Here is a 24,538-nt window from a genome sequence, read left to right on the forward strand (position 1 = left end):
TCTTCTCAGACTTTAAATCACTGTTCTCTTTCCGGGGGTGAATCAGAACTATGAGGCCAGAGAAACAGTGGGACGGCAAAAGCTTATCAAAAACAAATCCTGCTCCCCTGGAAAAGCATTTTTCCCAAAGAGCTTCCAAGAATGACAAAGTGAGGTTACATTTTACATGGAGTGCATGAGAGCTAAGCAGCTAATAATAACGCACAAAATCTCATGGAGAAGCAGGTAAAATCAACATTAAAAATGGTCCCTCCAAACCGGCCGTTCCGCGACCCCCTCCCGCTCTGCGACAGCAACTCGACTCCGGCGCGTGGGATTTTGCTGCAGCGACACTGCCCACGCGTTCCCAACTAAGACTCAGACCACGCCAGCCGTGCCACGAGGTGTGTTTTATTTTCATTAAACATACAAATAATTTGCTATAATATCCCAGGGCAAACCGGAGAATTTGGCAGTCCGATTGGGGGGGGTCCCCTCAGAGACCCGCAGGCCGGTGGCGTCGGCACGGAGTGCCCGGGTTCACAGTGCAGCTTGTCGCTCGTGTCCATCTTGCAGGTGGCTCTTCTTCCTCCACATCACGACTGGGGTGTCTCGAAGATGACGGGGGTGGGGAATCCTTTAGGTTCTTAGGAAATTTCACTCCGCTTCTCCTGCTCAATGGCTGTAGAGAGAAGGAAGGCGGCACTGGGGGATGAGGACACCTTGCAACCCCCCAGCCGAGGAACCCACGAGGTCTGGGTCTGAAGAAAGAGGCTTGGGGCTGGGAAGACATGCGCTTCGTGGAACAAAAAGGGGGCCGGGGCCGCAGGGACCCGGCGCCGTGGTCAGGTGGGGGTGGGGCGGGGTTCTCGGAAAGGGCGGGGGGGGGGCCTGGGCTGGGGGCACGCGGACCCGGAGGCGGGGGCGCACTCACTCTCTTTGGTCGGCAGGGTGTTCTTCTCCTGCGTCTCCGTTTTCTTCAGCTTGGCCTTATCGAAGCTGGCGATTTCCCCCATGTCCGGCTTGTCTGCCATTTTCTTAAAGCGATCCTAGTGGGCAAAGCGAGGCGGTTGGCCTGCGGCCGGGGCCAGCGTCCCCTCCGCCTCTCCGCCGACGCCTCTCGACGTGGCACTCGGCCGGGGCGTTCCCGGTCCCCGCAGGCCGAGGATCTGGGCGCGTCCCGCACCCCCCCCCCCCGCCCCAGCCCCAGGGCGTGGTCCATCGGCCGGGCGTCCCGTCGGGGAAGGGCGCCTGTTGCGGCCGCCGCGCGCCGGCCAGGTTCACCAGCTCCGACCCCACCCGGACGGGGCCCCCGCCCTGGGCAGCGCTCACCGTGGAGTTCCGCTCCGAGCCGGCGCCTGGTGCTCCCACTCGCGTTGCTGCAGCAAGAGACAAAAGAACGGCGCCCGCCCCTCGTCTTATATACGCCGCGCCCCGCCCCGCCCCTCGCCCGCCGCAGCGGGGGCGGTGCTGGAAGACGATGGGCGGGGGCGGGGGCGGCGCGGGCCCCTTGCTTCCCCGCCGCGCCCTCCGCTGGGCTGCCTCGCGGGCTGGGCGCGGCTCTTCCTGTCCCGGTGGGGGGTGGGCGGGAGACCCAGCTCCCTGCGCCCCCAGCTCGCCTGGCTTCGCGGTGGAGGCTGTGGGCGCTGCCGGGTGGGCGCCGGGCCCTAGCTTTCCGTTTGGGGCTGCGCTCCCGTCCCCGGGAATCTGCTGCTCCGCTCCAGAATGGGCGTGGGGGCCGGCGGGGGAGGGGTGTGTGGTGTGTATGTGTAGTATGCAGTTGTAGGTGTGGATGGATGTGCGGCCTTGCACGCGTGCTCTGCAGTAATCCCTGCTCGCAAGAGACCCCCCCATCCCTGTGCAGTTGCCCCCCCCCCGACCTCCCAACTCCCCTTTTCCTCTTCTCGGGGAGGCTGAGCCCTTGCGTCGTCTCGCACTAAAAGAATCCTAGCCGAGGGTTCCTAGTGATGAAGGGACAGGGGAAACAGGTTTCCACTGCTCTTTGCTCAGATTGGGGCTGGTTGCCCTCTCTCGTCTGCCTTGCTGAGCGGGGCGGCTCTTGCGGGAGCGGTGGCGGGTCATCTTGAATGCTGGTTACAAGCATTGTCTGAAGGGCGGTAAACAGTCGGAGAGGGCTCTCTGTAGTCCTTCTCTCACCAGGGCTCTAGGAACACTGTGTCCAAGGGTGTGGTTTTCCTCCTTGAAGTTAACCTTGAAAATATCCCTGCAAACGTTCTTATTTTCCTTATTAACCCATTATAGGAGTGGTGTAATGCGATTGTTCAAATCTTTCTTAGAAAAGTTGTATTTTCAGTTGTATTATCTAAAGATGTTTAGATAGTAAGTTCCATAAATTAACAACCCCAGGGGGAGAAGCTGGTCTTTGTTTTATTTGTCCCGAACTTTCCTCTTTTAAGTGTCAGGGGGTATTATTAGCAAGCTCTGTTAAAGTGGGATTTGGTGGAAACATCCTAAATCCTGTCCCCGCCGCCCTGATTTTATCTGCTTTTCTCACATTCCCTCAGTGTGTTTGGAACAGAAGGAAGAGTATTTAGGCGTATGAATGTGATATACCAAACTCCTGTGTGGCCTTGGGCAAGTCTTTTCCTACACCTCTGTTTCTTCATCTTTAAAATAGCTTTAGCATAAAGCTTAAGTGAGGTAATAGAAAAGGCACCAAAATGGCAGCCCCATGAGACTGCCATACTCACACTTCATTAGTGTATCAGTCAACTATCTCCACAATATGCCGTGTAACAAACTACCCCAAAACTCAGTGGCTTAAAATAATAATCATTTATTTTTGCTCATTCATCTGCTGGTCAGTCAGCTGCTGCTGGGTTGCGCTAGGCCGGGCTGGGTTCCAAGCTGCCAGTTGGATCTCATCCTCTGGACCAGTATCTGGCTGATGCTTGTTCTTCCCAAGGTGATGGCAGAACAGGAAGAGGGTGTAGCACAGAAGAGTGTAGGAGTGATGAAGTGTGTGTAAAAGCATATTATGTCAGCTCATGTCTATGAACAACCCATTGGCCAAACCCACTGTTAACGGAGTGGAGAAGTATATTCCACCCGTGGTGGGGGAGGGAGGGGAATGAATATTTCGTGACTAAAAATCCAACTTCACAGGCAGGGAAGGCAAACAGCTGTAGCAAACAGCCCCCAAAGTGGCTTAAAGCAATAAGAATTTATTTCCCATTCATGCAGCAACACTACATGCTGGTGGTTCTGGTCGGGCAGCTTACCTCCATGTAGTGACTCAGGTACCCCGGCTTCTCTCTTGTCACTCTGTCCTCCTCTGGGTCCTGGAAGTTTACTCCATTCAGCCAGTGGATAGGAAAAGAGGAAAAAATACAGGACTGCATTAGAATTTTTATGGACCAGTCTTAAAAGTAGTCTCCATTATTTCTGCTCTCATCTCTTCCGCCAGGACTTAGTCTCATGGTCTTATCTAACTGTGAGGGAGGCTGGGAGTGTAGTCAAGCTGTGCACCCAGGAGAAAAAGAAAGCAGGCTTGGATGGACTTGGAGCATTCTTTGCGATACACTATTGAAGGATCTGTCAAACTTGAGCTTGAAATTTCCAGACATCCTGAGACATCGACTTTTTGGAAGGTCTCACTGCCACTTAATTCCTTTTCAGATGCAATGTCAAGCATTATTTAGGTGTTACCTTACAGGGCCCCACCTTTGGCCTGAGCATTTGTCCCAGTTTGGACCTCTGGTGAACTCCAATTCCAACTTTTATTTTGGAAACAAAGGAATCTATTTCTTCTAGAGACAGCTATAATACACGTTTCAAACGCCTTTCTTGAGTATAGCTTGTCCTGTGTGACTTTCTTTTAGTGAATGAAATATGGCAGAAGTGATGCTTTTCAGTTTATGAGGTTAGGACATAAAAGGCCCCAGGGCTCTGCCTGACTCTCTCAGGATGCCTTTGCACTCTGAGAAAACCAAGCACCGGGCGCCTGGGTGGCTCAGTTGGTTGAGCGACTGCCTTCGGCTCAGGTCATGATCCTGGAGTCCCGGGATCGAGTCCCGCGTCAGGCTCCCTGCTCAGCAGGGGGTCTGCTTCTCCCTCTGACCCTCCTCCCTCTCGTGCTCTCTGTCTCTCATTCTCTCTCAAATAAATAAATAAAATCTTTAAAAAAAAAAAAGAAAACCAAGCACCTACAAGGAAAGGCTACTTGTAGGCATTCCAGCTACAGTCTCAGCTGAGGTCTGAGCCAACAGCTAGCATCAACCAGTAAGCAGGCAAACAGGTGAGCCTTGAACTGCCCTGGCTAGTTGTCGCTGGCCAAATTACAGGTTGGTGAGCAAAATAAATTTGTAGTTGTTTTAAATCACTAAGTTTGGGGATGTTTTGTTATGCAGCAGCACCATGAGATGGAAAAGTCATAACTTACTGGTGTCAGGGTCTCAGGTCCCATGTGGGGATTTTTCCTAAATATCTTCTGCAATACCCACACATGTACTTATTCAGTAAACATTTATCAGATATCCATGAAGTATCTGGCAGTGTCCTCTGGATGTGGAAGACGTAAAGATGATGAGACTCTTGAGTTACAAGTCTAGTGTGGTAAATGAATTACTCTGAGTCAATCAACAAGCTCATGCTCATACCTTGCATTTACTTATGACTTGGGTGTCATTTATGTCTGACAACATTTCAGCCTGCTGCTTGGAACAGATTGTATACTGTTAACAGATGGTGTTGAGAGAGCTGAACCACTCAACTCCAATTACATTTCCATTTTCTTTGTTGAGAAGGATGCTTTGGAAAATGTCGAGCTAATAAGAGGAAGCTAATGGACTCTTGATGACTGTCAACTGCAGGGTAGGGAGGTGGGGGAGGGCGTCGGTGTGGGGGAAGCCTTTAGAGATTTGCCGTGGGGCAACATTCCTCAGGCCTGTTCAATTTGACATTTTTTTTTTAATTGGGGATTTGAATGGGGATGTAGATAGAATGCTAATTATATTAGGAAGGATGTAACTGTAAATGCTAGGGCAAGCTGGATCCTGTGGAGAGATGGAGAAAATATGATGAGACTAGACCTGATAGGGACAGATGTGGGGCCTTCTTGATCTGACCAGAAACCCTACAGGTACAGACAGATGTGATGAACCTGATTACCTCTTAAGAGGAGGTGAATTTTGTGTTTGTGTGAGTAAGAGGAAAGAGTTTTCGGTCCGAGTTTCCCCTGACTGTAAGGAAGACATTCACTCTGCTTCAGAGTTTTTGCCCTTGTTGAAATGCTCATGTGAGATGTTCTTCTTAGTCTAGATATTCACATTGTACACCTTCTTATTTCATTTAGAAAGTTGCTTAAGTGTCCTCTCCTCAGAGAACCTTCCTTGACCACCCATATAGAGTAATTCCCCTGTTATTCTCTTGACTTTTACCTTGTTTCATCTTTCTTCATAGAATTCATCTCTACCAAATGTGTTATATATTCCTTTATTTGTTTATTGTCTCTCACCCCACACTAGGAAATGGAAGAGCTCAATCTGTCTGGTTTACCACTGCATCCCCAGCACCAAATGCAATGCATGACACCGTAAGTGCTCAATCAATATTCTTTGAACAATACAAAAAATTCTTTTGTTTTAAATATTTATTTATTTGGGAGAGAAAGAGGGCAGGAAAGGGGCAGAGCTAGAGGGAGAGAGAAAATCCCAAGCAGATTGTGAGCTGAGTGTGAGCCCGACATGGGGCTTGATTTCACAACCCTGAGATCACAAGCTGAGCTGAAACCAAGAGTCAGACGCTTAACCAACAGCGCCACTGAGGTGCCGAGGTGCCCCAATACATAAAATTCTTAATCAAAATGAAATAAACTATGCTGGAAGAGGTGATGAGTTCTCTGTCCTTGGAGGCATTCAATGAGAGGTGGATAGCCAGGTATGTGGACTGTTATAGAGATAGTTCAGACCTTGTGCTGGAGTAGGCTCACAGGTGAGCAAATCTATTTCTCCCCAGATGACCTTTCTGGTCCTTTTTTTTGCTGTTATTTCAGCCTCCTCTTGGGTACCAGTTTTGCCAGCCTGAGGATAGCTGTGTGACTCTAACACAAAGGAGGTATGAGGAGCAAAGAAATCAGGCTGTGACCTCTGTATTCTCCACACCATCAAAGCTCTAGTTCTCTTTGTAGGTCATGGAATTTCAGGACTTCTCCAAGATAAAATTGTGAAAAAGGGAAAGCAGGCCTTTGAGGTTCAGTCTCGCTGACAATTGTTCTGCTCTGTAGTTGTGTGGAGGAAAACCCCTTATGTAAACGTTGGCAGCTGCTTAGCTCGCCCAAGTGGCTAATAGCCACAGAGTGGGAATATTATTGCTCCGGTTTTCATCTCTGGCGCCAGAATAGCAATAATCGTGGTGACCAATATTATGGAGCCGCTCTTGTGCTCCAGGCCCTGCACAAAGGACTTCTATGGGTATTATCCCACTTAATCCTCCCGGAAGCTATGTGAAATGGCACTATTTTGATAATTTCTGCTTTACAGCATAGGATCTGAGACTTGGTTAAGGTCACACTGCAGGTAATTGGCATTGTTGAAATCTGAATCTGGGTTTAAATTTTTAATTAAATTTTAACATGGAACGATTTCCACATTAAGAGCTCTATTTTCTCATGGCAGCATTCGATTAGCAGCTGCACCCCTGAAATGGGCCATGTCCTCTTCACTTGACTGGGTTCTCTACCACTCCCTAATGTCTTCCCAGCATGGAGACCAGAGGTGGTTGTCATTTCTCGTATCTGTACTGGTGTTTTCCTTATAGTAGAGAAATATTTCTTGTGCCCGGACCTCTCTCTGTGGAAGTCAACTTTTAAGGTGGTCCTCAATGATCCCCCCGTCTTGTTCCCACCTTTGTGAAGTCCCCTCCTCTGTTGTACCAGGATAAGGTCTGTGTGACCAATGTTTTATGGCAGGGGAGATAGTATGTCATTTCCGAAGTTAAGTTATAAAAGACTATAATTTCCATTTAGGTGCCTGGCTTTATCTTTCTTTCTCTTGTATCTCTCATTCTGGGGCAAGCCGGCTGCCATATTGTGAGCAGTTCTATGGAGAAGACCATGTAGTGAGGAGCTCAAGTCTGTGGCCAACAGCCAGTGAGGAGTGGAGGCTATCAACAAGGGAGTTGGGAAGTGGGTCCTCTGGCCCCAGGTGAGTCTTCAGATGGCTGCAGCGCTGGGTGACAATTTTTAAAAAAATTTTTTTTAAAGATTTTATTTATTTATTTGACAGAGACAGCGAGAGCAGGAACACAAGCAGGGGGAGTGGGAGAGGGAGAAGCAGGCTTCTCGCGGAGCAGGGAGCCCAATGGGGGCTCGATCCCGGGACTCCAGGATCATGACCTGAGCCGAAGGCAGTCGCTTAACCAACTGAGCCACCCAGGCGCCCCAGCTGGGTGACAATTTGACTGTAACCGCCTGGGAGACCCTGAGCCAGAACTGCTGAGCCAAGCCATTCCCAGAAACTGTGAGATAATAAGTGGTCGCTGTGTTATCTTGCTAAGATTTGGAGTAGTTTGTTACTCAGCAATAGATAAACTAATTCACTATCAAAAGTGGGGAGAACAAATAGATCAAGAGTACTATGTAGCTAAAGCAATGAAAGAAAGAGCCTATTAATCTGTGGAAGAAAGAATACTTACATCATTGTGAAGCCTGCCACAGTAAGAACTAGGTATATGGGAAAGATGAACCATGACATCTTAATGAGCCAGGCCCATTTTACTTCTTCACATGGTCTACCTGGCCCCTCTAGCTCTTTGAGTCTTTCAAGCTTGCTGTAAAGCAATGGTTTTCAAACTGTTTTTGAACTTGATGATTGCCTCCCTCCCCAAGAAGTGAATTAAGTACATTTCACATTGTGACTCACATGAGCACGCACAAATGAAACAAAAGTTCCCTAGAACAATATTCACTTTCACTATGAGTATTGTACTCTAAGCTTCTCTGTTCTATTCATTTTCATTTTTAAAACCTCTTCATTTTGAAATGATTATAGACTCACAGAAAGTTGCAAAGATGGTACATTGAGGTCCCCTGTGTACTCAATGGTAACATCTTCTATAACTATAGTGCAATATGAAAACCAGGCAACTGACATTGGTGCAGTCTACAGACTTTTCCAGATTTCACCCATTTATTATGTGCATGTGTGTGTATTTCTCTGCAATTTTATCACATGTTCAGAGTTGTACAGCCACCACAATCCAGATGCAGACCTAGTCCATCACCACAAAGGGAATCCTTCGTGCTACCCCTTTATAGTGTCACCTACCCCCATTCAACCCCGGCTCATAACCCCTGGCAACCACAATCTGTTTTCCGTCTCTAAAATTTTGCCTTTTTTTTTTTAGATTATTTATTTGACACAGAGAGAGCGAGAGCAGGAACACAAGCAGGGGGAGTGGGAGAGGGAGAAGCAGGCTCCCTGCTGAGCAGGGAGCCCGAAATGGGACTTGATCCCAGGACCCTGGGACCATGACCCGAGCCGAAGGCAGACACCCAATGACTGAGCCACCCAGGTGCCCTAAAATTTTGTCTTTTGAGTTTGGCTTTTCTAGCTCAGCAGAAGGCCCTTGAGATCTATTCAAGTTGTGGAGTGTATCAGTAGTTTGGTCCTTTTTATTTCTGAGTGGTATTCCATGCCATGGATGTACCTGTTGAAGGTCATTTTGATTGTTTGCAGTTTTCAGCTATTAAAAATAACACTGCCATGGACATTTATGTACATTTTTCTGGTGTGCGCAGACATAAGGTTTCATTTCTCTGGGATAATGTCCAGGGGAGTGGTTGCTGGGTCATATGGTAAGTATATTTTAGTTTTGTAAGAAATTACCAAACAATTTTCAGAGTGGCTGTACCATTTTACATTCCCACCAGCAATGTGTAAGAAATTCTTAGCATTCTCGCCAGTATTTGGTATTACCACTATTGAAAAAAATTTTTTTAAGTTTTATTTAAGTAATCTCTCCACCCAATATGGGGCTCAAACTTAGGACCCCCAGATCGAGTCCCATGCTCTTCTGACTGAGCCGACCAGGCGCCCCTCATCGAGGTTTTAATTTGCATTTCCCTAATGGCCCGTGGTGTTGAACTACTCCTTTTCATTTTATTACTTCATTAAAAATATGATCATGACCTGCCAACTTGATTTTATCATCCACCAACTGGTTGCAAACAGCAGTTCAAACCCTGTTGTAGTGGGATCCTTTCAATCAGTGGGTTAGCATCCTTTATTCTGAAATCATCCCCTCAACTTCTAAATTCTCCTTTTGCCTTCAAACGACAGATGTTTCTGAAATTTTATGTGTCACCCAGATGTCCTCTGGGGTCTGAAAAAGATCTAGATAAGAATGATTCCAACTCCTGTTTGATGCTTTCCCATGGTTTCTCTGAATTTTCTTATGGTTACTTTTGGTCTCTCTGAATTTTTGTGTCTCCACAGTGATGCACATCCAAACATGGCCAGCCCTTGGCTTTCATTTCCTTCTTCACATCAATTGTAAATATAAGGCTGGTTTGTGCATTACAACCTTTTTTTTTTTTAAGATTTATTTATTTATTTGAGAGAGAGAGAGCACTTGTGTGTGTGAGCAGAAGAAGGACAAAGGGAGAGGAAGAGAGAGAATCCACAAGCAGACTCCCCATTGAGCACAGAGCCTGATGCTGGGCTCGATCCCAGGACCCTGAGATCATGACCTGAACTGAAACCAAGAGTGGGATGCTCAATCAACTGAGCCACACAGGTGCCCCCACAATTTTTTTTCTTGCTTTCCCTTAAGCATATTACTAATTGTGTTATCAGGATTTTCACATAGGGACGCCTGGGTGGCTCAGTTGTTAAGCGTCTGCTTTCAGCTCAGGTCATGATCCCAGGGTCCTGGGATCGAGCCCCACATTGAGCTCCCTGCTCGGCGAGAAGCCTGCTTCTCCCTCTCCCACTCTCCCTGCTTGTGTTCCCTCTCTTGCTGTGTCTCTTTCTGTCAAATAAATAAATAAAATCTTTAAAAAAAAAAAAAGATTTTCACATAACTTGTGTTCTACAGATAGTATGATCTAAACAATTAAAAAATAAGATGTAATTGCATTCAAAGTGTACAAAACTTGAATATATATACAGTCAATTCTCATTATTTATGGTTGTTAGTTCTATCAAGTCACTGCTGATGCTGAATTAGTGAATACTAAATCATTGCTCCTAGGACACATACAGTTAGGTTCCCGTAAGCTTTTGGTCACATTTTTGTCAGCTGATCAATACATATCCTTGTTTTATGTGTTTCTGTTGAAAGATACCTTATTTAGTATATATTGTTGTTCATTAACATTAAACTTCCAGCCAATGGCACTTTAAAATACTCGAACAAAGCTTATCTGACAATGTATTTTCTCTGTGAGGTGCATCACAGCCTCCTCGTGCTTGAGAATACTAGACAGCCCTTCGGCACTATGCATGGGGCCATTTTGAACAGTGAAACCACCAACAAAAATGAGAAAAGTAGGATACTAAACAGACTGCAAAAAGGATAGTTGTTTACATTATGAGAACTAAAATAAGAAGGCAGAGCATTGCCTTGTTTGGCCTCAGCTAGAAACATGTGCGTTGGGGGACCTAGATTTTTTGGCACTTTGTGCCTGTCCTCAAATGACCACAAAATTGCTGTGGATATTGATTTCGGGGTTACAAATACATTTTAGGTTGTAAGTGAATTCTCAAATAGGGAATCCACGAATAATGAAGATCGACTGTGTTTTCATAGAAGCTGTGAGTTAAATTTAAAAATGTTAAATTTCATACATATTTTAAACAAGATTTTTCCCCTGAAATATTATCTAGTATTCTACAGCAAAATGCAAATAATTATTAATGAATTTCAAAATTGCAAGCCAGCCTCATTTAAAAATAAAATATTTGATTAAAATTTTTGTATATGTAGTAGTTAAATGCAATGAATAATTTTTATAAAATTTAAACTGCCTGCAGTTCTAGCATTCAAAGTCTCTCTTGTGGCCAATATAATCTGTATATTGCTTCATATGTGTTATGTGCAGACCTACATATGTACAAATAGAAGAATAACATGAACTGTGTACTATTGCAAAATATTGCTCAGCTGTCTGTCACATGTGCACTTGCTGGGAACACTGTGCTAATTTGTGAGTAGTTCCTGTAGCTCTAAGAATTTCTGTGCTAATTTTTGGAACCATAGACTGGAACAGGAAAAGGAGCCAGAAAATGGGCGTTTGGTAATACTGGGAATTACGGTTTCTGAAGAACCTGTGAGGGAAGACGTTTGAGGGACCCAAATGCTTAGGTAAGTGCTCTTGTCACTCCACTCATCCCTAATCTCAGGGGAGTATTTCATCTTTGGTGCTGGCTGGCGGCTAAGCCTCCACACCTGTCTGTCTGGCACTGAGGTGCAGTCAGCCTTTGCTTCCAGGATACGGAGGAAGGAAGCCTGCGTCCGGGTCTGCATGGTGCTCGTGTGTGCGCGGTGGTCTAACGGGCCAGCCCCTCTTGCCTGGGTCTCTGGAAGGGACACCTACAAGCAATGCTGCAAATGAATGAAAGCAAACAAAATCGGGGCGCCTGGGTGGCTCAGTTGGTTGAGCGGCTGCCTTCGGCTCAGGTCATGATCCTGGAGTCCCAGGATCAAGTCCCGCGTCGGGCTCCCTGCTTGGCAGGGAGCCTGCTTCTCCCTCTGCCCCTCCCCCCTCTCATGTGCTCTCTCTCATTCTCTCTCTCTCAAAAAAAAAAAAAAAAAAAGCAAACAAAATCTGTGTGAGTGTCTGTGTAGGAGAAATTCTGTTTCTTTATAGTTTTTGACCAATTTTCACATATTTCTGACTTCTTTTTAATTTGCATCATTTCTGGAAAATGGGCCCCTTCTACATACTACAGTTTTTATCCTCCTCCTTTAAAGAATATGCAAAACTGCCCTTTTCTGTTCAGTTCATTTGTTCATTTCAGAATTCTGTCTCCTTTATGCAATGTGTTGCTCTTTGGCTTGGAGCCAGATTACTAAGCTTCTCCCAATCGAGCCTGATAAAAAGACAATTACAAGTTCACTGGGGAAGGAGTAATAATTTATAACAGGCAAGTAGGAAGAAAGGATTTATTTACTCTCACTGCACCTCCAGGAAGGATTGTGGTAGCTGTGTGCTTTCAGGCAGGCCCCTTCTGTTGTAATGAAAGTATAGACACATCTCTGAAGCACCTCAGATAGCACGTGGGGGTCAGGAGACCTGGGTCCAGGCACTGGCACCATTACCTGGCAGCCTGGGGCCCGCGGACCGTTGCATCGTTTCTCTGAACTCTGATCTCCTCCTCTAAGAAATGGAGATTGTAATTGAGCTGTCACCAGGATCTGTGAGATCAAGTATCTGAAAGCATTTTGTAGGTGAGATGTATTATGTGAAGGGGCGTGGTTCAACTACTTTGGTTTCTTTTTATAATTTCCCTGCACCATGCTAATTACTTCTCTTTAGTACTTTCCGAGCTAGTCTCAGTATTATTCTATTGTTATCATTCCATGCTCCCCAATAAATGCTCCTGAGCTGAATATGTATGCTTCGAAAGAGGTTTCTGGAAATGTTAAAGGACACGGTGATAATGGATGGAAGAAAATGCCAGAGGGCGCCTGGGTGGCTCAGTTGGTTAAGCGACTGCCTTCGGCTCAGGTCATGATCCTGGAGTCCCGGGATCGAGTCCCGCATCGGGCTCCCTGCTCGGCGAGGAGCCTGCTTCTCCCTCTAACCCTCCCGCCTCTCATGTACTTTCTCGCTAACTCTCGGTATGATGGTGTTAGGGGCCTTTGGGAGGTAATTAGGTTTAGATGAAGTCAAGAGGGGCAACTCTCATGATGGGATTAGTGCTTTTATAAAATGAGGAAGAGGCAGGAGGGCTGTCTCACGTTCTCTCCACAAGGGCCCGGAGGAAAGGTCACGTGAGCACACAGTGAGAAGGTGCTGCACGTCTGGTCTGCAAGCCAGGAAGAGGACCCTCACCAAAAGCTGGCACTGCTGGCGTCTTGATCTTGGATTTTCCAGCCTCTAGAATTGTGAAAAATAAATGGCTGTGGTTTAAGCCTCCCAGTCAGTGGTGCTTTATTCTGGCCGCCCAAGCCAACTAAAACGGAAGTAAAGGAACTAGCTCCAGGTCTGCTGGGCCTAAGTGGCAGGGATGGGATCAGAGGTTATGAGGGTGAAAATCTCAGCAGAAGCAAGGCAGGGAGGAGCAGGGAAGAAAGCAAAGAGGGATGGTAGAGGGTGTCGTGCCTTGGCCCCTCCGTGCCTCAGTGTCCTCGTCTGTAAAACAGTAATGACAGCGATAGGATACACATCCCAGGATTGCAAAGTGCTTAGAACAGCACCTGGCGCATGGTGAAGGCTACGCTGGTGTTTGCTCTTACCGCATTGTCGATGGATTTCATGGATGCAAGCAGATTAGTTAGGAGATTGTCACTATGATCTACACAAGAGATAATGAGGGTCGGGCTCACAGAGTGGCAATGGGGATAAAAAGCTGAGAAATTTGAAAGTTAATCACCGTAGGGCGCCTGGGTGGCTCAGTTGGTTAAGCGACTGCCTTCGGTTCAGGTCATGATCCCGGAGTCCTGGGATCGAGTCCCACATCGGGCTCCCGGCTTGTCGGGGAGCCTGCTTCTCCCTCTGACCCTATCCCCTCTCATGCTGTTTCTCTCTCTCTCTCTCTCTCTCTCTCGCAAATAAATAAATAAAAAAATCTTAAAAAAAAAAAAAAGAAAGTTAATCACCGTAGAAAATAAGCAGTTGGTGGTTGTGATGTAGTGGGTGACAGAGAGGGGTCTCCAGCTGGTTTGGGTGACATAGTGACATTAATAGAAATAACTAACACTGTGTGCTCGGCTCTGTGCTGAATGTCCCTCCCTATGCCTCCAGAGCCTCATATGTATATATATAGTATAGTATATACTATATATTTATGTAGTATAATAAATAGCTGGGGACTGTAGCCTAGCCAAAATGGCACATCAAAAAAGTCCTCACAGGGGCGCCTGGGTGGCTTAGTTGGTTAAGCCTTTGACTCTTGATTTCCGTTCAGGTCATGATCTCAGGGTCATGAGAAGGAGCCCTACTTCAGGCTCACACTCAGTGGGAGTTTGCTTGAGATTCTCTCCTTCTCCTTCTGCCCTTCCCCCCACTCATACATGCACACGCACGCATGCACGCTCTCTCTCAAATAAATAAATAAAATCTTTGGGGCACCTGGCTGACTCAGCCGGTTAAGTGACAGTAGGGGTAAGCTGGCCCTGTGAAGAGGGCCCCAGAGAAGGCTGCCCAAGCCAGAGATTTAAGGAAAGTGGAAGTTAGATTCAGTTAATCTGCAAAGCCAGGAAGGTCAGCCAAAAAAAACCAGACCCTGAGTTATACCAGCGGCAGGTACTTCATGGATGGGGGCAGATTAGCTTCTGGATCTGGGACCTCCTTGGGGAAGAGGGAAAGAGAATGGACCCCAAAGACTTTCTCCCAGAGGGCCTGAATGAAGCCCTAGGAGACTTTGAGCAGGAAGGTAATGAGTTTCCTTTAATGTGCTGGAGTGGGCTCCCAAGTACCCCCAGAGAAATAAACAAAGCTGCATTCCCTGCCCTACCCCATCTCCCCCATATGGGTCATATGTTCCCTGGACATATACAACGTAAAAGTCTGTCCCATTTGCTTTGCCTTTCTTCTATCCCAATATCTGTATGTTTTTTTTGTGAATGGGGCATGGTAGTCATCACAGCCCCAGTATGGTGACCCCGGGGTGATGGTGTTAGCTGTGCTCTTTAGATTGCAAGTCACTGGGACTTCCTTTAATTAATTAATTAATTAATTAATTAATTAATTAATTAATTTTAGAGAGAGAGACAGAGAGCAAGCCTGCGAGTGGGAGGAGGGGAAGAGGGAGAGGGAGAGAGAATCCCAAGCAGACTCTGCACTGAGTGCGGAGCCCGACACAGAGTTTGGTCCAACGATCCTGAGATCATGACCTGAGCTGAATTAAGAGTCCGTCGCTCAACTGACTGAGCCACCCAGGCGCCCCCTCACTGGGGAAAGGGGGTGTTTCAGCTTGGGTTTCCAGGGAAGCAGACTCTGAGCTGGTTTCATGTGCAGGATATTTATTAAGGAGTGCCTTAGGATTAACACCTATGGAAGGGGAGGAAGGGAGTGAGATGGGGCAGAGGATGAAGTCAAGCTTGGACAGCCTCAGTAACCCCGACACCCTGGGGGCCTCTGGCACTAGAGTTGTCCCAAGGTGTGCTGAGATGGCCTTGGGAAGGGTGAGCTGGCTCTCTGCAGCCGAGACAATATGGAGGGCCTGGCCCCTGTGTGCTGACGGTGCCCCTAGCCAGCTGGGGCAGTAAGCCCTCCCTGGAAGGAGGGCGTGGCAGGGCTCTCCGTGTCCATCACAGGGGGTTTAGGGTAAGAATACCTGAGGGCTGGAAATTGACTGCTGCCAGCGACTCCCCAGAAACTCCAAGTTTCTCCTGCACTGCCCCCTGGTTTTCCTCACTCTCCCTGTGAGTTTCCATCTTATCTCCTGTCTGCTTCCTATGTGGGTCTGGCCTCCTCTCTCCTGGGCACCACCTGGATCATTCTTACCAGGTTCTTCTGATCAAGTTCTGGAAGAGTTGTTCACTTTGACCTGGGACTGTCAGCCCCAAACTCTTGCATGGAATGCTGGTTCTGGAAATGTTACTATGTCTTTCAAAAGCTGGGTGATACCTGCAGGCAGGTTCATTGTCCTCCCTTCTTTTGTGTATGTTTAAAAAAATCTTAATAGAAAATATAAATCAACAAATCTCCTTCTGAAAGAACATGTTAGCTGGTGATGGGAGGAGGAGGTAGAGGGTGGGTGAAAGTGTGGATTCTGAAGTTAGAGTGTGCGAGTTGGAGTCCAGCTCCTAGTGCACAGAGGAGCTCAGCAAGAATCTCACCTCCCAAGGCTGAGCTCTGCTTCCCCAGCAAGGGCCCAGGGCAAGCGGGCCCATGACAGACGGGCACATGGGTGCCTGGCATACCCATGGCAGTTCTTTTATGGAAAAATATCAAGGATGAAGCCCACAATGTACTTTTTCTTTTTTTAAAGTTTTTATTTAAATTCAGTTAACATACAGCGTGATATTAGTTTCAGATAGACAATAGAGCGATTCAGCACTTCCATCCAACCCCCCGGGGCTCATCACAAGTGCGTTCCTTCATCCCCATCACCTGTTTCACCCCTCCCCCCACCTGCCTCCTCTCTGGTAACCGTCAGTTTGTTCTCTGTAGTTAAGAGTTTGTTTCTTGGTTTGTCTCTCTCTCTCTCTTTTTTTCCCCCTTTGCTCCTTTGTTTTGTTTCTTAAACTACACATATGAGTGAAATCATGTGGTGTTTGTCTTTCTCTGACTGGCTTATTTTGCTTCGTGTTATACTCTTTAGCTCCATCCATGCCACTGCAAATGGAAAGATTTCATTCTTTTTTATGGCTAAGTAATATTCGTGTGTGTGTGTGTGTGTGTGTGTGTATAGCATATCTTCTTTATCCACTCATCAATCGATGGACATTTCTTCTGTTTCCATAATTTGGTTGTTGTTGATAATGCTGCTATAAACATCAGGATGCATGTATTCCTTTGAATTAGTATTTTTGTATCCCTTGGGTAAGTACCTAGTAGTGCAATTGTGGGATAGTAGGGTAGTTCTGTTTTTAACTTCTTGAGGAACCTCCATACTGTTTTCTACAGTGGCTGCACCAGCCTGCATTCCCACCAACAACGCATGAGGGTTCCCCTTTCTCCACATCCTTGCCAACACCTGTTGTTTTTGTATTGTTGATTTTAGCCAAAATGTATTTTAAAAAGTTGTATGTGTCTGTATACAAGGACCAACTGGAAAAAATAATTTTAGTGATGGCTCATTTCTGGGAGACTATAAAATATATTTTTCTCTGTAGACCCAGATCTCCTTGGGTTAAGTGTGTGCATGCAGACTTGGAGAAAGCCTCCTCTTGGGCTGGAATTCTGGGCCCACAAGGAGGTGCCACAGGAACCTTGGGAAGAAGGGAAGCAGATCGCAGACCCTCTGGCCAGGGTGGCTGGTGGCCTGCTGGTGGGAGGGGATCTGGGCGGAGATTCTCCCTCACTAAGGCTGCTGACATTGGTCTGTGAGGCCAGGCCCCATATGGATTGCCATTTATGGGGCAAAAAGAACTTACCATCCTGAAAAACAACAGACCTCTGGCAAGGAATGAAAGAAGCAGGGATGGAGATGCTTCCCCACTCCGTCATAAAAGTATCAGTTGCCAGACGCCAGGGCGGCATTCCAAAAGCTGGTGGGGTCTCAGGGGCCAGATGGGGGTCACAGCAGACAGACGGACGACAGAGAGACGGTGGCTGGGGTTGCTGGCAGCACATTGCATCTCTTAGAAAGGACCGGCCAGGCCAGCAGCATTCTGGGCCACCACTCCTGGAGTTGGAATAACAAGAATGATAATCCCGATGGGTTTTTTCAGCACTGATTTTCTTCGCTGCCTTATCCTCTGCAGCATCATTCCTGTTCGTAAAAATGGCATTTGGCCATGTTGTGAAGAGCCAGTGTGGTAGCTGGTGGGAAGAAGGGATAGATTGTTAGGTTTTTGTTTTTGGGTTTTTTTTAAGATTTTATTTATTTATTTGAGAGAGAGAGAATGAGAGAGCACATGAGAGGGGGGAGGGTCAGAGGGAGAAGCAGGCTCCCAAGGAGCAGGGAGCCCGATGCGGGACTCGATCCCGGGACTCCAGGATCATGACCTGAGCCGAAGGCAGTCGCTTAACCAACTGAGCCACCCAGGCGCCCTAGATTGTTAGGTTTTGAAGTGCAGAGCACACTCCCAACTGGACTCGCCACAGAGGATGTCTTCAAGAAGCATTTGGTTTAAAAAAAATCATAAAATTAAAGAAATGAACAAAGTGGTGATTTTTATTTAAAAAAATCAGCAATACAGAAGCATAGAGAGTAAAAACTAAAGACCCTCTTTTCTTCCCTCTCTGACCCCACACCAATCCCTCTCTCTCCCCAGAGAAAAAGTCATCAGTTTAGTGTGTGTCCTTACATTCCAGAACATAAAAATGTACCTCATTCTTTCAAATGCCCACATATCTTTTCATTACAAGGATTGTTTGAGATTTTTACTGCGATAATGCTTCCATGAACTGAGCTTGGTGATTCCCAAACTGCGGTGTGTATGTGTGCGCGTTTGCACGTATGCATCAATATTTCCTTAGGACACATCCTTACAGTGGAACTTCTAGGTCAAAGGGCATGTACATTTTAAATGGTGCCAAATTGTCTTATAAAAAGCCTTTAATTCCTGCTGGATATCGCCATACTTTTATTTTTGCCAATTTGAGAGGTAAAAAATGCATGTCGTTGTTTTATTTTGCTTTATTAAAAGAATATTTATTCCATTCAAAAAAATTATGGTAAAATATACATAACATTTACCATTGTAATCATTTTTAAGGGTATAGCTCTGTGGCATTGAGTACACCCACATTGTTCGGCAGCTATCACCACCCTCCTCCTCCAGAATTAATTGCTTTTGTTGGATTAGCTAGTGAGGATCTTTTTGTCTATGGACTATTATATTTTTCCTTCATGCCTCTCACCCTCCTTCCTTCTTCCTTTCCTCCTTCCCTCCTTCTCTTTGTGGCTTTTGCCTTTTTATGATCTCTGCAGATTTTCTAACTAGGCTGATATCCTTTTTCTTTCTCTCTTTTTTAAAAAATAAGAGTTTTTCTGTATTATGACTATGATCTATTTTCAGTTTTACATTTCTTGCATGTCTCCTTAAATATTACATTAGTTTTAATTTTTACAACATTTCTGCAAGATAAGTAGTATTATTCCCATTTTGTGGATGAAGAAGCTGAAGTTCAGAGGGGTCATGTGACCTGCCTGAGGTGACATAGCTGAGGTGGCAGAGACGAGATGAGACAGCTTGGTCTGGCTTTTCCACAGTCTCAGGCCACAGGGAAACTACATGAGGCAGTAAGGCTCTGATAGAGCATAAGGCCAGCCGGGTGTCTGGGAAGGCCAGGGGAGCTCAGGGGACTTCAGGGGGAGGCTGGAAGGATCTAGAAGTTGGCATTGCCAAGCAGGGAGGAAATCAGAGAGAGAATCCCCTCTTCCCCTGTTATTGCTGCATGGAGAGCCAACAAAGCACATATGAAATTTAGGTCTGTGGGTGTTCACTCCCCGCCTTACCGCCGTGGCCACAGAGCAGAGGCAGGAGGGTGTGGTCTGGTCCTTTCTGGGCACTCATTCCAGGCAGTTTCTAGTTCCTCCTCTCTCCCACAACCAATCAACCACAAGTTGGGTGGGTTTCACTTCCTCAGTGTCACTTCTCATCTTTTTTTTTTTTTTATTTTTTTAAAGATTATTTATTTATTTATCTGAGAGAGAGAATGGGAGACAAAGAGCATGAGAGGGGGAGGATCAGAAGGAGAAGCAGACTCCCTGCCGAGCAGGGAGCCCGACGCGGGACTCGATCCCGGGACTCCAGGATCATGACCTGAACCGAAGGCAGCCGCTCAACCAACTGAGCCACCCAGGCGCCCCTCACTTCTCATCTTTTTGTCCCCTGCCAGAACCGGGCCCAGGTCCCCACTGTGTCTCCTAACTGGTCTTACCCCTTGTACTCTGGCTCCCTCCAGGTCCCCTCCATGCTGCAGTGCACATTTGGTGGTGCAACTCCTCTGCCTCAAACGCTTGGACGGTGCCTCAGCGCCTCTCACGCGGGCGCCGAACTCCTCAGCCTGGTCCACAGGCTCTTCACCTTCTGGCCCCTGCTTATCTCTCCCTTTCCCGAAGTTGTCTGCCTGGGTCCATGTGTCAATCAGACTGAATTCTGTGAACATGACTAACTCTCTCTCGTGCCTCAAGGCCTCTGCCTCTAGTGTTCCCTCTCCCTGGAATGCTGTTCCTTGGCTAACTTGTGCTCAAATGTTATGTCTCTCTTTAAACAACATTCCACTGGGAAACCCTCCCTGGAATGATGGGCTCAGTTATGGGTTGTGCTCTTGCACACATCCTACCACCTGATAATTTTCCTTTTGTCTGTCTGTCTGTCTCTGGACCCTGGCTGCACAATTAGAATTACCACAGCTGCGGGCGCCTGGGTGGCTCAGTTGGTTAAGCGTCTGCCTTCGGCTCAGGTCATGATCCTGGAGTCCCGGGATCGAGTCCCGCATTGGGCTCCCTGCTCGGCGGGGAGTCTGCTTCTCCCTCTGACCCTCCCCCATCTCATGTGCTCTCTCTCTCTCTGTCATTCTCTCTCTCAAATAAATAAATAAATAAAATCTTTAAAAAAAAAGATCTTATTTATTTGATAGCGAGAGAGAGAGAGCATGCACAAACAGGGGGAGTGGCAGGCAAAGGGAGAGGGAGAAGCAGGCTCCCTGCTGAGCAAGGAGCCCCACACTCGGAACTCAATCCCAGGACCCTGGGAATCACAACCTGAACCGAAGGCAGAGCCCAACCAACTAAGCCACCCAGGCATCCCAGTTTTGTTTACTTTAGATTCATAGTAAAAATTACACGTTTAGCCACTTGTGTGTGGTTGGTTCCCCTTTGGAAGTCTCTCCTCCTCAGGCTGTGTTGAAACCAAATGCTATACCGTCAGAGGCCCCAAAACCCACCTCTGAAAGGTTGGTGTATAATTTAAGTTTCATGGAAAACTTCTTGAAATTTCCATTACTTATGAAGAGTAAAATATAATACAAATTCCCTGGCCACCATCCCTGCCATCTTTGTCCCCCAGCAGGCTTCTGCAGTTTCCTTGTCTCCAGTTTCTTCTCCTTTCCTCCATCTCTGAAAAAAACAGTTCTTGCAGACATGCAGCAGTTCAGCTCTTTCCCTCTGCTTGCATATTCCCTGCAGTAAGCCAGAAGCCAGAAGCTAGCTTTCAGTGAACAGATGGCTAGTTCCAGTGCTCTCCTGGGAGGCCTCAGTTCACCCTGACCTACTGTTCAGCCCTTTCTGTCAGGAATCAGTCCTACAGGCCCCAACACTGCACCGCACTCCCAGGAGTGAGATACCACTCATGTCAGTGCAGCCTCAGCCCTGTGGTATGTGGGCAGGGAAGAGGCAGGAGAGGAGGAACTGGGAGGACAGTAAAAATGTGTCAGTACGGGAGAACTTCTCCCCATCCAAGGTCTGATGTAAGACCAGTGGAAGCAAAGGGATGGCTTAGGGGCTGGCTGAAGTTGCCCCAAGTTGACAGACAGTTATCAATGCCTGTTAGCCAAAGACCGCCAGGGACACACACAAAGCTGAATTAGTTAGACTTGCTGCTCTTTGCAGAGAGGAAAAGCTCATACCTTGGGAAACTGTGGGGCATCTCGGTAAGAGGGTAAGGGAAGGACTTGTTACAGAATTTGGTTTGTTTTGTTAGGTAACTTGGGGGAAGGTTCAAGGAAGCAGAGCTCAGCTCTCGATTGGGTGTTCTGAGGAAGGGGGTGTCCTTCTGACTGGACATCCGTAATAGCTTGCTCAGGTTCCCATAACAAAATACCACAGACTCGGTGCTTAAACAATAGAAATTTATTTTCTCACAGGTCTGGAGGCCAGAAGTTCAAAATCAAGGTGTGAGCAGGTGTGTTTTCTCCTGAGGCCTCTTTCCTTGGCCGGAAGAGGGCCGCCTTCTTGCTGTGTCCTCACGTGGCTGTCCATCTGGGCCCACGTGCCCCTGGTGTCTCTGTTGTGCGTCCAAATTTCCTCCCCTTACAGGGACAGCTGTCAGATTGGATTTGGGCCTCCAGTCACCATCTCATTTTAATCACTTCTTTAAAGACCCTGTCTTCAAATACAGTCACATTCTGAGGTACCGGGGTATGGCCTTCAACATTTGATTTTTTTGTGTGTGGGGGGGAACACCATTCAGCCCAGAATGGTATCTTAAAACATCTTGTCTATAAGGTGGGGGAATCATAAAGGCTAAAGCTGGGATTAGGGAAGAAGCAGCAGTTACTCATTAGCCAGGACATGGGGATGTCTGGTCCTTTTTGTGGTTTGGACAAGGTTCATGTCTTGTCTGTGTGGAGACATGATTATGGAGTCATCTGGTTTTCGTCTTCCTGCACCACAGTCTCAGAGTGGCCTTGCCAGTTGTTGCTATATTGTGAAATTGTTTACATTCACCATACAACGATCAGTAGGCGAACACCACGGCCTGGTTGTGGATATTGGCGGCTTGTAGCCACACCAAGGCCTCCCTGATAAAGCTAGGCCACTCCCTGCTGTCAGGGGAGGTTTTCTCCTTCCCAGGATCCAGGTACACACAGCGGACTTGCTCAGCAAAAGCAGCTGTGGGATAATTGCTACCCTTTCCCACTTGCAAATTCTGGCGCCAATAGCGGGTGACCAAGAGAGCGTGGCAATTCTGGTTCCCCTTTGGGAATGCATGGAGCCTGAAGGCCTGGACAGGCAGGAAGCAGGTCTGCCGTGGCGCCCGTTGAGCACACACCCTGATGCTGTAGCCCCCGGCTGGAATACCTGGGAATTCCTGGCACTCCGTTTCACCCGGTGTATTAGTTTTCTGTTGCTGTGTAACAAATCACTAACCCAGTGGATTAGAAGAGCACACATTTATTGACTCACAGTCTCTCTGGGTCAGGAGTTCAGGCATGGCTTACCTGGGTCATCTGCGTCGGGTAACACAAGGCTGCAGTCCAGTTGCTGCCCAGGACAGGGCTCTCACCAGAGGTGCTACTGGGGGAAAGGATCAACTTCTGTGCTCACTCAGGTTGTTGGCAGAATTCATTTCCTCATGGCTGTAGGACTCATGATAGCTTGCTTCCTCAAAGATGGCAATGGAGAGACTCCAAGCAAGATTGGCACCACGTTCTCGTGTAATCCCATCCAGGGAATCACATACGTCCCATCATCTTTGTCACCTTCCATCAGTGAGAAGCATGTCACAGGTTCTGCTCACAACTCAAGGGGAGGCAATTCAACAAAAGTGTGAATACCAGGAGGCAGGATCAAGAGGCCTGCCCTCCATACCTGGGCTGTCCTGACCATCTTGGGAAATGTGCAGTGTGTTAAGTGATCAGGATTTGGATGGCTGCAGGTTGGTCAAGCCAGGCTGGCTGGGTGAGGCCAGGAGAGGGCCCAGAGGTATGGTGGAAGCCACGGCAAATCCTCTGTGCACCCTGAAAACTTTGTTTCTGAGGGAAGGTCTGATTTTGGGGAAAGAACGAATAGGCCTTCAGCATATAATTTCCTCAGATGATTGCTGTGAAGGGGACAAGCCTCATAGATTTACGTAAATTCCAGAATCCATTGGTAGGGGCACAAAAGGAAGAACTTAAGAGTAGGTGAACAGAGGAAGGACATATCAACAGTATATGAAGGAGAAATAGAAAGTAGCAGGGAAAGGTTTAGGAACATCTCATCTGGCAATGAGATGCAAGGACAATACTCAAGCGAGGAACTGAACTGGATACAGAAATTCTGGATAGGCAGAGAGGAGGCTAGGGGTACGTTCAGCATCTCCTTCCTAACCATGAAGGGGAAGCCAGGAAGGCCAATCAGCGTAGATTGGCCTTCTAACCTGGAAGATAGGTGAGGACCTGGTCGTGCCAGCCTGCCTGTCGCCGGGTCTGGGGCCCCACTGTGAAGTCATAGGGACTCAGGAATGTCTGTATAGACAATGTATATAGCATAGATGCGATTCTCTTGAATGTCTGGACACTGAGTATCTTATAGAATACATTTCACTTAAGGATGGGTCTAAGGTAGGAAGCTCCACCTAAAAAAAATATTAGAACCAAACAAAATGGTTCATTCACTAGACATTTCATCCTAGATATTCACATCAGTGTATGACCATATCCTGGGCCATAAAACAAGTCCCAATTAAGATAAAATCATTGCAATCATACAGAATATGTTCTCAGATTACAGTGGACTTAGATCAGAAATCAATAACAAGATGTGTGGGAAAAATCCATAATTTGAAAAATAAGCAACATACTTTTAAACTATCCATGGTCAAAGAAAAAAGCCACCAGGGGAATTAGAGAGTATTCCAGGGGTGCCTGAGGCTCAGTCGGTTAAGCGTCTGCCTTTGGCTCAGGTCATGATCTTAGGATCCTACTCAGCAGGAAGTCTCCTTCTCCCTCTCCCTCTGCTGCTCCCCCTGCTTGTGCTCTCTCCCTCATGCTTGCTCTCTCTCAAATAAATAAATAAAATAAAATTCAAAAAGTATTCCAAATTGAATGATAATGAAAATACAGCTTTTCAAAAATCTGGGCAATGCATCTAAACCAGTACTTTGAGAGAAATTTATAGCTTTAACATGCTTATATTAGAAAAGAAAGGTTTAAAGTTAATGACCCAACATCACTCCTTAAGCAGCTAGAAAAAGAAGAGGAAAATAAATTCAAAGTAAGTAAAAGGAAGGGCATCATAAAGAGCAGGAATCAAGGGAATAGGGAAGAGACAAACAACAGGAGAAAACTAACAAACTCGGTCTCGTTTTGTCACACATTTTCTCTCCCCCT

At 46.9% G+C, this 24,538-nt stretch overlaps 2 protein-coding genes across 2 annotated transcripts in view; one reads left to right on the plus strand and one right to left on the minus strand.

Moving 5' to 3' along the window:
- Window positions 1-370: 370 nt before the first annotated feature.
- Window positions 371-1,408, minus strand: TMSB10 (thymosin beta 10). Its single transcript, XM_035001182.1, has 3 exons — window positions 1,312-1,408; window positions 914-1,028; window positions 371-661 (listed from the first exon to the last, which is right to left on the minus strand). Exons 2-3 carry the CDS (start codon window positions 1,011-1,013, stop codon window positions 627-629), a joined length of 135 nt encoding a protein of 44 aa, XP_034857073.1. The 5' UTR covers window positions 1,014-1,028; window positions 1,312-1,408; the 3' UTR covers window positions 371-626.
- A 5,683-nt stretch (window positions 1,409-7,091) lies between these two features.
- TRABD2A (TraB domain containing 2A) overlaps window positions 7,092-24,538 on the plus strand; it is a gene marked incomplete at its 5' end in the record, with an annotated part of 69,207 nt that continues 51,760 nt past the window's right edge. The window contains one exon of the mRNA XM_035000548.1: window positions 7,092-7,142. Coding sequence (XP_034856439.1) covers window positions 7,092-7,142 — 51 coding nt within the window. The remainder of the gene's footprint in view (window positions 7,143-24,538) is intronic.

This window comes from Mirounga leonina, unplaced genomic scaffold, assembly GCF_011800145.1.
Source record: "Mirounga leonina isolate KUSES-001 unplaced genomic scaffold, KU_Mleo_1.0 Mir_125, whole genome shotgun sequence".
Lineage (NCBI taxonomy): Eukaryota > Metazoa > Chordata > Mammalia > Carnivora > Phocidae > Mirounga > Mirounga leonina.

Excerpts from the sequence above, each read along its gene's own strand:
- TMSB10 (XM_035001182.1), bottom strand. The coding sequence starts at position 1,013 with ATGGCAGACAAGCCGGACATGGGGGAAATCGCCAGCTTCGATAAGGCC. Across the intron at positions 662-913 it reads CACCCTGCCGACCAAAGAGA|CCATTGAGCAGGAGAAGCGG; the intron begins GTGAGTGCGCCC and ends TTCTCTCTACAG.